Source organism: Lottia gigantea (assembly GCF_000327385.1).
Source record: "Lottia gigantea unplaced genomic scaffold LOTGIsca_68, whole genome shotgun sequence".
NCBI lineage: Eukaryota > Metazoa > Mollusca > Gastropoda > Lottiidae > Lottia > Lottia gigantea.
This window is the reverse complement of record NW_008710315.1, coordinates 170,226-183,142: the sequence shown is the minus strand read 5'-3', so window position 1 is coordinate 183,142 and position 12,917 is coordinate 170,226. Positions and strand designations below refer to the sequence as shown.

The 12,917-nt window shown below is 36.0% G+C and overlaps 1 protein-coding gene across 1 annotated transcript in view; it reads right to left on the bottom strand.

Moving 5' to 3' along the window:
- Nucleotides 1–3,049: 3,049 nt before the first annotated feature.
- The window catches only part of Sytalpha, a gene marked incomplete at both ends in the record, with an annotated part of 46,377 nt that continues 36,509 nt past the window's right edge, over nucleotides 3,050–12,917 (bottom strand). Inside the window, one exon of the mRNA XM_009065198.1 lies at nucleotides 3,050–3,348. Coding sequence (XP_009063446.1) covers nucleotides 3,050–3,348 — 299 coding nt within the window. The remainder of the gene's footprint in view (nucleotides 3,349–12,917) is intronic.

The following is a 12,917-nucleotide window of genomic DNA, read 5'->3' as shown; positions in this document are numbered from 1 at the left end:
TTTATATAATTTGTTTATCCAAGACATCATAGAAAGAAAATATAGAAATGTATTTAAGTGGATATCAAATCTCTTTACTAAAGATTGTTTCCAAATCTCTCAAGCTATAAATTAATAAACAGACATAGTTTGGGAGAAATTTTCTAATCTCCAGGGCGAAGAATATAAAATAAATGTAGTTTATGGCAAATCTGTAATTGACATCCCATTAACCTTAATTTGATCGTGAATCGAATGTGACTTGAGGAATTTCTATGTAAACGGAACCTCTGGGGGAAAACTGGTCAGTCATTTTAGTTCACATACGCAATACGACAAATCTGACCAAGAAACCTATTATTTAGTCTTCTGGGGTGCTGTGGTGTAAATGCAGTGTAATGGAATCTCATACATTTTCGCAACTTCTTGATGTTTCCATTGATGGATCTGCGATGATCAAAGTGACATTATTGCAATTGACAAACTAATTGCATCCAAGTACCTTCCTACGCACAGCTGAACTTTCAAAAGATAATTCAATTCTGTTATCAGCTTTCTGCCCACTAATGTGTTACTTCAATGTGTAAAAATTGTATCATCTTAAGAAACTTAATACAATAACAGAACATATGTTGTTCCATAACGTTGAACCATACTCTACATTAAACATAATCTGTAATGGACAAGGAATCCTTTTCTAAAAGGATCCGTAAATAGCAATTTCATTTGCCGACTTAAGTTTAAGATTCCATATTTGGCGACTTGCGTCAGTTTTGGTCTCAATATGATGAAAGAAAACTGCAATAATTCTTTTATATAATTTGCATTATTAACTTATTGGCTTTTTCTTGATATTTTCTATATATCCGTCCTTAGGTAAAGTGTTTTACACAGCATCTTCATGGTTGCATAGGCTGGGAATCCAAACACATCACACAGTTCAATGGGTGGTAAACATAGTTCACAATCCTTACAACAAAACGGGTACGGAGGTAAATGGGAACACTGACATTTTTGGAATGCACAAAACACAATGGATCACGTTTTTGGTTTGACACATTACGAAATTTGGTCAAATAAACCTCCCAAAAACAGAGAAGTTGTAAATTTCATCATAGTGATCAAGTGACAAACTTGAAATAAAATCACGGCTTCTTTTTTCTTATTTCAAAATAAATGCATTACTTGATGCATTATGTGTCCTAGATGAAGAGAGATTGCATTTGGTGAACTTTAATATCGTTTGTTATTCTAGACACCTGATATCAATTTTCATTATGAAATACTTACTCACTTATTATAGATATACTTCCTTGCGTGAAAAGTTTATTAGCTGCTATTAATGTTTCGCCAATATCTTGTTCGGATTTCGTTTTGCGGTTCGGATCGCTAGTACTTGGTTTATTTATTTCAAGGCGAATAAAATTATTTTGTTAACTTGGATTATGTACTAATGCTGAAATATTGTGGTATAGTATACTATTTAACTTAGCTCATAAGAAAATATGCATCCGAGCTCCACATCTGAAGAGCTGGCTTACTCTGTATTCTGCATCTCATGCATCTCTCCAACTTGGTTTGTCAACATGGTATTCCTTTCGAGTCGAAATTCCTGATATGTTTTTAAATTGGATATTTTTGGATTACCAAACTCATTGAAAATGCTTGCATTATGGTGTATATGTATAACTTTATATAACTATCTTTTATTATTCAAACATTTTTCAAAATCCTATTTACATGTATATTGACGTATTTTGTTATCAATACTTTATTACTGACAATCGAACATCAAGATTGAAAATACTATTTTAACTGACCAAGCAGTTTTATCATATAATCATCTACAATGTTTTTTTTGTATTTTAAGACCAAATTGATTTGCAATCATCGAGACACGTTGCCTGCTCTCAAGAAATCATTGAGAAAGGTCGGACAGAGCTAGAACTGAAGTATTTCATTAATCCCATTATTGCCGATATAGATTGACGTTTATCCAATATTTGTCTTTTTAAATGTCAATAGCCTCTTTGTGTGTCTAAATACCCCAATGTATCGTAATTAACTGGAAATTCCGCAATTTCAGCCAATAACCTAACACTACAAGCAAATAAGGTTATGTATGAAAGTGAAGATTGCCTTTTTATCAACACTTAACGTTCCTTTGCGGTTTTTGTCATTTTATTTCATCTTGCCAATAAATCCATAGCATTTTTTTGTAAAAAGGTTTGAAGTTTTCCGTTTGTAATTTGATCAGGAATTGTTGAGAGAGTTATAATACTGGAAATGTCAAGCTTATTTTTATATTTGTAAAACTAGTCAATCTGACTGAAAATAGTTTTCAAATAAATTAAGGTTTGAGTCTGCATCAAAACGTCTATACTGCTTTAAGGAACTGTGGGGTTAGCGATGTTATTAAGAGTGGAAGAGTGCACCGATTTTGTGACACGAGTAAGTTGCTAAGCTAAGCTGGGTTTGCATACCCATTTGTAAAACCTCAAATTGTGACTTAGTTAACTAGTACTAACTATAATGCATATAATGAAGTTAACTAGTTGTCACTATAATGAAGTTTACTAGTCCTCACTATAATGAAGTTTACTAGTCCTCACTATAATGAAGTTTACTAGTCCTCACTATAATGAAGTTTACTAGTCCTCACCAGAATGAAGTTTACTAGTCCTCACCAAATGCAGTTTACTAGTTCTCACTTAAATGCAAAGAAATTTTTGAACATCTAAAACATTCTGGAGAAGTCTAGTAAGAATGTAATTTCAATTATTATTCATTTTACCTTAAATCGAAATGACATGCTCTTGTTTTGTCTTAGATATACGCGGTTGCTGTCCCTATATCTGATTAAATAATCGTACTTTGCCAGATTTGATGATACTTTGATGGGACATTATATTTTTATTAGTTTAGATATGTGATTTCAGGTTTCGCCCTGTACTCTTCCCTAGCTTTCGTACCTTTACCTCTTATTCTATGACAATGCATAATAACATCTAACCAATCTTTACCAACAAGTAGCCGTTTCAAGTTTGTCATCAAGATCACTAGCTGTATGTCAGGACAGATGATGCCACCGAGCTCGAGCACACTTAGAACTGACTAAATCTTGCCAATGGATATTTTCATCGCCATCCGAGTCGCCCGATAATCGAACGCGACCTAATAACTCGTCGTTTCCGATCTTATTTTCATGGAAAACACTAACATCAATGCATATTGTGTCCAAATATTCGTTAGGTAAATTGAATACTAAAGCTTCGTTCCATTCCGGATTGCAATCTCCACGAGACGTGCTGGTCTTCCTCTTCTTGGTTTTCCGGTTCGACAGAATTAACGTGACCTTCGTGTATGGATCTGAAAAAGAAAATAATATAAAAATAACATCAATCGTCGTCATGTGATTGACAAGGATAACAAACTCATGAACAGCGAATTAGCTAGCTTAAAGATACCAATTCGATCACGAGAAAATATTTTGTATTTGTTCATGCCTTCTGAAACAAATTCAAAAGGGTGTCGATTGCATCGTGTTCAGCAAGCGTGCGTTGGATAACCATACGATTGTTAACTCTCTTTAGCTTATAGCCATCTAAGTACTAATAAATAATGGAATGGTATTCTACTTATAAGTTTACCATTTTATTTCATAGTACTCCTTAGTAAACAATTTTATGGCAGACTATTCACGACCTCATAATTACTCGGTTTATGATTGTATGTTAGTTCTCGAAGGTTGACATTTTATAGTGTACTTCTCGAATGTTTTCAATTTTACTATATACGTCTAAGAAGGTACGTAATATTTTCGCGAACTATTATCGATACTTTTATAGTAGCCTGTATTTCATGGGTTGGCAATTGCCATCTTGAAGCTAGAAAGTGCTTCATAAATTCCTCTACCACTTCAAATTGGTACTTAACCTTAATAAAAATCCGTACAAATAAAACGATTCGTTAATCAAAATCTCGTCCAAAGTATCGAGAGTAAAAGTTATATAGTAAGGTATTTGGAATGCACCGAAAATAAGGGATAATGCTTTTATTCGAATAATGGGATAATAGACTAATTTGGAGTGTACAAAACCATTACTGGCAATATTTGGATTGAAACTGAAAGTTCCTTTAAACCATGTCACTGCCTCGGCAAAGAAAACACTACAAGCATGGAGCAAAATAGAAGAAAAATATTGTCAATTCCTTGATGATAATGAATCTGAAGAAAACATGCCGCTTATCATGTAGAGTAAACACAATCTACGGGCCAGAAATAGATGAGATAGTGGCATTACATGAAAAACATCTTGCTGATATTGGAAATAAAGGTGGTGTTTTTCATGCAATTATACCGTCCAGAGAGGAGACATGACCTTACAGTGTTTGAGAAAGTGGATAATTTGAGTAACGTGCTTCTTAATATTCTTGGTACATGTCTTTTTAGAAATTGATCAGTAACAAGGAAAATACGTAGTAATTGCCCAATTAATTCTGTGAGTGGATGGATAGGGCCGAACCCCCATGCTGCATCAAGATTAAGGATGTATTCGCTTCTTCTAGCTTTTTCTTACCGTATCGATAATCTCGTACCGATCACCGTGCCTCGTATATTTCCATTTACGACAGATTATTCTCAATTTGTCTGATCACTTGGAATTACCTCATGCAAATTTGATGCATCTGGTGCTGTGTAAGAGGTTACGGTTACTACCACCAACTTCTAAGACTAGCAACAGCTATCTTGTTTCCGATATCAGTTTACTGGAAGAGGTCGTTGACTTGTCATCTACCAACAACTACCTTGTTCCGATATCGGTTTACTGGAAGGGGTCGTTGACTTGTCATCTACCAACAACTACCTTGTCTACGAAATCAGTTTACTGGCAGCGGATTTAAACTTGTCATCTACCAACAACTACTCTGTCTGCGATATCAGTTTACTGGACGAGGTCGTTTACTTGTCATCCAATAATAACTACCTTCTCTGCCATATCAGTTTACTGGTAGAGGACGTTTACTTGTCATCTACCAACAACTACCTTGTTCCGATATCAGTTTACTGGAAGGGGTCGTTGACTTGTCATCTACCAACAACTACCTTGTCTACGAAATCAGTTTACTGGCAGCGGATTTAAACTTGTCATCTACCAACAACTACCCTGTCTACGATATTATTAAGTTGGAAGAGGGCTTTAACTTGTCATCCAATAACAACTACCTTCTCTGCGAATCAGTTTACTGTAAGTGGACGTTAACTTGTCATCTACCAACAACCAAATTGTCTGCAATATCAGTTTACTGGAAAAGGACGTTGACTTGCCATCCACCAATAACTACCTTGTCCGTCTGCGATATCAGTTTATTGGAAGTTGACTAACTTGTCATCTACTAGCAGCCACCTTGTCGGCGATATGTGTTTACTGGAGGAGGACTTTGACTTTCCGAACGGAAATCGTGATTATACTTTGGAACATAGCCGGACCTAAGTTGTATCAGTTTTCCCCTGATTACATTAATAACCTAACGCCCAAAGCAAAAATCTTAAATATGGAAAGGAAGCTGCAAATAATATATATCCTAATCGCAGTCAAAAAGACGACAAAATCAACAATGATTATCCTGGATCATTCATGAGGAAATGAATTGAAATGGAGTTTTACGTCGTACTTTTCTGCACCATGTGGGCTAATGAAGACGGGCAACGCCAGGCAGGGTGCAATGAGGAAAATTTTGCCAGGACAACGGCATTAGCCTGCTCTTTTTCGATTTCCAACTGTCGAGGGATCTTTAACGTGGTTCATTCATGAGCGACTGGGATGACAAAGCCATGTATATCAACAGTCCAACAACTGCGAACATTAAAAAAATCTGCTTCGAGATAAGACGCATTCATTGTATGGTAAAAAACGTCGTCACGATATCAAGCTATTACGAACTGTGTCTTATACCTTGTCTGCAAAAGCCAACTTTTTTTGTATTACATAATTATGTTAATAAATCCAGCGATTTTGTTTGGCAGTATTCAATTAAGTAAAACCAATCAGAGTCCTCAACAGTCTTTAAACAAAAATAGCTATGATAGGCTGTATTTGCTTGCGTATAATCCAGTCCAATAACTGCATTTTAATACAAGAAAGTTGGCTATTGCAGTCAAGGTATAATACTAAGGCGTAAAAGCTTGACATTGTTAAGATAGGAAAAGGATTATTCAAACGATTTTACATCTCCGCCCTCGATTGAATCCACAAATTGTACTCTTGATAAATGGTTTCACTTTAAAAACATTTAAAACCGCAATTGTATTTTGCCAGTTAATTGAAAGATTTTAAGAGGCTTCAGGAAAAGAGATGGTATTTTTCTCACGCGTAATCCGTCATTTTATTGGTTTAATGTGTGCCTTTGTGCTTCGATTGAAGTAGGCGTTGGCATTCGGCATTCCATGGCATTTGAAATTAAATAACAATTCATCTTAATCAACAGGAAAAGACAAAATTGTTATTTTCTCTTTAACGTAGAGTAAGGACAAATACTTAAAAATGCCAAACCATAGATTTTTTTCGCGTTTGTGGTTGACCTTTTCGACTAAGCTCTATGATGTTTGTGTAGGCGCATCATTTGTTTCAATTTAACTTTTTAAAGCAAAACCTTTCCACCAACGTAAACATACTGTCTAGAGGTCGAATGGGTAATTATAGAGATTATACACGATTTGAACAAAATTTGCAATAACATGTAATTCAATGTTCTAGTTAATAGTTGAAGATTTAGTTCAATAATTATACTGAAAGATGAACGGAAAGATGTTGTTTACTTCGAGTTGCTAGTTCGCTTAGGTCGACTAGCGATTCAAGGCAACTAGATGGTGACAACCACATGTAAAGAAACAGAAAGAGTGGTTGCGGGTGTTCCGGAAAGTGTTTGCCAGATCTCGCATACATCAACATCATAAAGAGATGTCTTCGATTTTGTTAACCTGTTTCCCCCTGTCAGAAGTTGTAGGTCGAACAGCCTTGTGTGGAGAAAACAACTGGTCGTATTAGATTGAATACAGCATCACACCAAGACCCTCGGGGTACGGAAATAATCTCCTGACAGTTGGAAATAAAACACAAGATGGCAAGATATAAAAGCAATAACTTCAATAAATTCAAATGCATTTTCTAAAATGTTCACATAAATGTAAATAAATATGCAATTAGGACAAGCACTCCCACTGAGTCTTTGAAACACTCGTGCCTTTTACAGCTATCGATTAGGAAATTATGACTACCTTTAATAGATATGTTGTATTGATTTGTGCTGAAAATGGCACATCGTTATTGCTAAAAAATTGAAATTTTAATGTCACCGCAGCAGGCGACGAATTGCCATCTATCAGAACTCATTTGCAGATATTTAATGGTGTAAACGTCCGGAGAGAATATCGAAAGCCGTGACATTCTCTCCACATGAATTTTAGTGCTTATGAAAGGCTCTATTACATTAAAAATATGGTGCACACTAAAGATCTCACGGGGAATCGCCGCAGACAATATCCACTCCTTGAGAAATCTCCAAAGACGACGACTTCCATAATATGCAGATTAATTTATGAATAATATAAATATTTGGCCGACATGTTTCAAGATGGGAAAAGTTGAAAATCAAAGACTAACACTCACGAGCATTTGTTAATTCGCTACAAATTGTCAATATTTGTTCGCAAGTGGTCAATTGAATAGTGACGAACTATTGCCCACTACACAAAAGATCCGGATCCTTGTGCTACAGACTAAGGAACCCTGGTTAGTCAAAACTAGAAAAGCAAGCCAGACCGTTTAGATCATTGTGTACCTTAAAAGGATGTTATACCCATGTTCAGGGAAATCCATATCCTTGCTTTACAAAGCTCCAAACCCTTGGAAATAAATTCCAACCCCTAAATTTGTTCAGCTACATACAGCTGAATTAAATTTTGTTTCTGTATCCATTGTAATAACTAGTGGATCTAATTTTGTGGGTTTAATCACTTTCTGAAGAATGTATATATTTATCACAAACCCCGACTGTGTTACCAATTTTCTTAAAATCAATTCCAACACCTTACAATGTTCAAAACACTTACTGGGTTACCCATTTCCTTAGAAGTCAAAAATCAATTCCAACACCTTATAGCGTTCCAAACACTTACTGTGTTACCCATTCCCTTTGTAAATCAATTCAAAACCCGTACTGAAATACTCGTATCATTGGAAAAAAGAGCCTATCAAATTACTACACCTTTACGCTCATCAAGCATCTCTTTAACTTTATGATATTGCGATTTTTAAATGTCAGCCAGTCTACTAGAGAGAGAGTGTCGTATGACCGAACATAATATCATAGAAAATAATAAAAGTGTCGTAATAATAAATTGATAAATCATGTTCGACATTCATTTTTAAAATTGCTGATTGCATCTCGGCCATGATTTAAGTAATTATTTTCTCCATGCTTCATGACCAAAAGGATGTATTGGCTCGGGTTTCGATTAGCTATGACAACATTGACTTTGTCGGTGATTACGCAGCCGTAACTTCTGATATGATTTGATGGATATTTTGAAAATTTCCGGAGATGCAACCATCCCTGTAGGACTTCAAGGCTATAACTTCGCTTGTTTACCTTGAAGGTTATGTCGTACAGTGGTGTAACTATGGCGTGGTCCATAAACAGTGGTGAACGCATTTGAGTGCTAACAATAATGTCATATTTTGCTTGTGAAGGCTTTTGCTGCGGGTACCCAAACGGTCTTGGTCAGCGGTTTTTTGTCGTATTCCGCTCTGTCGACAATCACGTGCGGATCATGCAATTGAAAGGAAAATAAATTGGATGATGACACTGTCTTGCAGACGATATAACAATCGGCAACAAATATCAAACTGGTTTGATATTATAAATCCTGTTGGTTAAGCGATAATCTTGTGGAAGCGCTGGCACTCAAGATTCGCATTCGTATGTCCGCAGCATGACTCATTCAATTTCCACTAATTCACCCACTTTTGCACTTTTTGCTCGCCCAGTTTCTTGCACAAGCTATCAAGTTGGTATACCAAATGCAGGAACAGAATGTAGTTTTGAACGTCCGTCGTAATTGAATTCAAAATATAATTTGTATAACAAGAATTAGGTCAATGGAACGATGAGGTTCTTCACTCTAAAATAACAGACCGGTTGCCCAGAAGGACCTTGATCAAACTCCACTGAGCCAAGCCCCCCCCCCCCCCCCCAACCCATTAGGCATGTGCCCTCTAAATGCTCAAAATTCATCTCGGATCATCTGAAATTCGTTGGCTTCTTAGGGGCCGCCGCTGGTAGATTTCCGGCCTCACCTCTCACTTTTGGCCTTCTGGCATTTTCTAGATAACGCCCCTGACCTCCATATTTGTATAGGCTATCCCTAATCTTTCAAATATTACAATTTCTAGGATAAATCGATGAGGTAGCGAGAAAGACAATCTGTAAAAATGTGTCACCATCGATCAGACAAGTAATTAAGAAAGACACTTGGTCAAAGTCGATTCCAGTTGTCATTATAAATGTTCCTTAGAAACTAATTTGAAGCCATATTCCATTGCGACTGAGCCTCATTAATTCACCCCATCTTTGTATAGTAAATCCTGGATGTTGGAAGGAATTGTAAACGTTCTAAAGATATTTTCCGACTTCTTCGTATATATTTTTTAATTCGACGCTGTGTATCATCAGAAAATATTTATTGAGTCGGAGGGTTATCTTGTTAAGCATTTAAAGGCAGGATCATATCAACATAACAACTGTCAAAATATGCAACCAACTGGATTTTCAATAAAGAAATGGTTTTTACGCATCGACAACTGAAAAATCACAGCTTGCGATCATTAGTTGTTCAGATTGGAGCAGTAGACGGTCAATTTTCTATAGTTGGAAACCAAAAAGACTTAAGCTAGAGACACTGCCTTGCATAAATTACCTTATCGCATGACGTTGCCCGATTGCATTAGCTCAGCAAGGAGCAGAACAAAACTTTATAGTTTAGTTCATTAATCGTTAAAACCATGCTATAACCTGTTCATATTTTGGCCTCCGATATGGTTGACGATTTTATCTACTTTTGTGGATGCACCCATGATATCTTGGGAGTCCAGCACTATCCGAAATATCGCTTTTTTATTAATGCATTGGTCACTATTTTAACATTGAAAAACCTTGTAACTATCTTTGTAAGTGATACAGGTCGGTCGGACAGACGTTCTGAAACGAAATATGTGTATTTCTATTCGGATGTTGCAATAATAATTGACCCGAAGGTTGTGCCAATTTGAAGTGGCAGATGCTACAAAAACTTAGCCTTATTACCAATTGTTCGATCTGTCCTCAATAAACATCAATCCTGATCCTTCCATTAGCAGGAAAGCACAAGGAGTGCAATTCCATTTCGTTTCAATTCATACTAGTCAGATACATCTGCCTCAATTCCAGCCGCTGATAAATATTTTGACAGCTATTGGCGAATATGGAATATATTTCCATAAAACAGGTCCTACTTTTTTTTGTCTCTACACCAGCCGACAACTGTCAAAATAGCTAGAATAGAGCCAGATGTTTTGGTCTAATATCATACAAGAGTACAAAAGGAGATGTAATTTAAAGAAGAATAATCAAAGTCATTTCCCTGGGGTTTAAATTCTATGTCACTCTACGATCGCCACTGGAGACCATCAACGGAATAACAAATCTAACAAATTCCATTATACTCATTTAATTAGTAGGACATTTCCGTCCATCATTCCCTCTGTATATTCAATCAATTTGTTCTTTATTAACTACCGTGAGCGATTCGTTTTGACAGCAATATCCATTATTCTTAACACGCAGTTGACATCGTTGACTTTTAATTTGTTTTATCGAACAAATCATCAACAGATTAGCGCTAAGACTCATCAAATAAATGGTTGTAGTTACTTTCTTTTGGTCGAGTGTGTTCACCTCAAGAAGAAATCACCCAATACTTCGTGTTAATTGTCGAACGCCAGGGTCCCGTTTCTTAATTTTACGACTTATGGTACTTGACGGCAATCAGTGGCCGTGCCAGCCTCCCGAGACTGGGAGAAGAATAAGACGCACACTGACTTAATGAGGGGAACAAATGTCGAGGCTGAATTCAGCAACTAACGTCTTGTCTCAAATATCTAAAGTAGCCCCTCGGAGGTTCTCCCTGTGCAAATTTTAGAAACATTGAATTGATTTGGTGCATTCTGACACATAATTTGGGACACTAATAAAGTGACAATACAATTTGGGGTGCAAACCATTTTTCTATCATTATCGAGGATACGTATTGTCGATAACGAATATTTGTGAGGTTCCTGTCGTATTGGAATCTAGATCATATTTTTAAAACCATACGTCTATTGGTTCTCCGAAAATAATAACTCAGAATCATAAAAAGGTGTAAGATTTGAACGACATGTAGAAGCGAGGAGCACATATAACAAAAACACAAGACGATATTATGGAATATATACACGTGTCGTCATCAGATGTGATGGCAAGAGAATAATGTGTTAAAACGTTATGTGTCCAACTTTATTAAAGAAGTGTGTTATATTCCATATTCCATATTATCGTCTTGTGTTTTTGTTATAAAAAGGTGTGCACAAATATAGTCGTACAATATATTTTTAATATAATTGCACACTGCGTCAAATTGCAGACCTATCAAGCGCAGAAGAGTACTTGCTAAACTTGTTTTACTTTCAAAAGATTTTTATATGGAACACTTAAAGTGGCAATCAAAACTATTTGAATAAGCAGAAATACGCCCATATTCCGATTCTCTTAGTATATAATCCAATGTTAAAATAAATGTCAAAATTTCCAGTTCGTCAAATTAACAAGTACCGTTAATGAAATACAAGTCTTCATTTTTCTAAACATCTATTCCTTGCAATCAATTCTGATATTTCCGTTTGTTCTGTTATGGATTTCTGTCGTATGAAATTCTAAAACACCATAATCCAATATAAATACGCCAATTTTATCCGATGCTTTGGATAACACTGGAAAAACATATTAATACCAAAAAAGTTGTTCCAGGAAGGAAGATTTGGAGAGTTGTTGTTGTTTCTTTGAGATCCAATTTACAAAACTCATCATCAATTATGATTCCTTGCAATGACATTTGCCGGTCCCCCTGTTTGGGCTAATGAGGACTGACAACGCCATGCAGTGTGCAATTATAGATTTTTTTTTATCTTGACAGCAGAAATAACATTTAAATTTCCATCTGACAAGGGATCTCGGCATTTGCTATCTACGCCATCTATTATACGTCATATACCTCACTTTACACAAATTTCAGGATCAATTTTCATGTTTTTTTTTTAGCATATCTACGGTAAAAAATTAAGAGAACACCCTACTTCGCAAAAGACGAGTCGTCAACGTAACTTTCTAACGTGGATAATTATGGATGGATAAACACTTGAATTCTGAACCATGTTCCCGATCGTGCGGAACACACCAATTGATCGCCCCCTTTAATATCAATAGTAACAATGACGATAAATTGTTCCCTCGAATTATTGCGTGTCAGTTAACCGCTTTTGCACTATGGTTTCCCCCGACATTGATTTAACAACTTGTCACTAGTATTAGCTGGACACCTGGTTTATGGCCGCTCGCTATTGGGTGCTGTAAATTAGGGTTATTAATCACGATAGCGATCATATAAAATGTCAAGGACAGGCCAATAGCGATTTGATCCTGATTACGAATCTAAATCTTTCCAATTAAAGGGGGATTATCATATAATTTTTATACGCCCACAGAAAATGTTGAGCGTATATTGGCGTTAACCATGTCGGTCCGTTGGTTGTCTACAATTGTTCTTTAACACTCTAGAAGACTCAATTCTTGACGGATTTTGA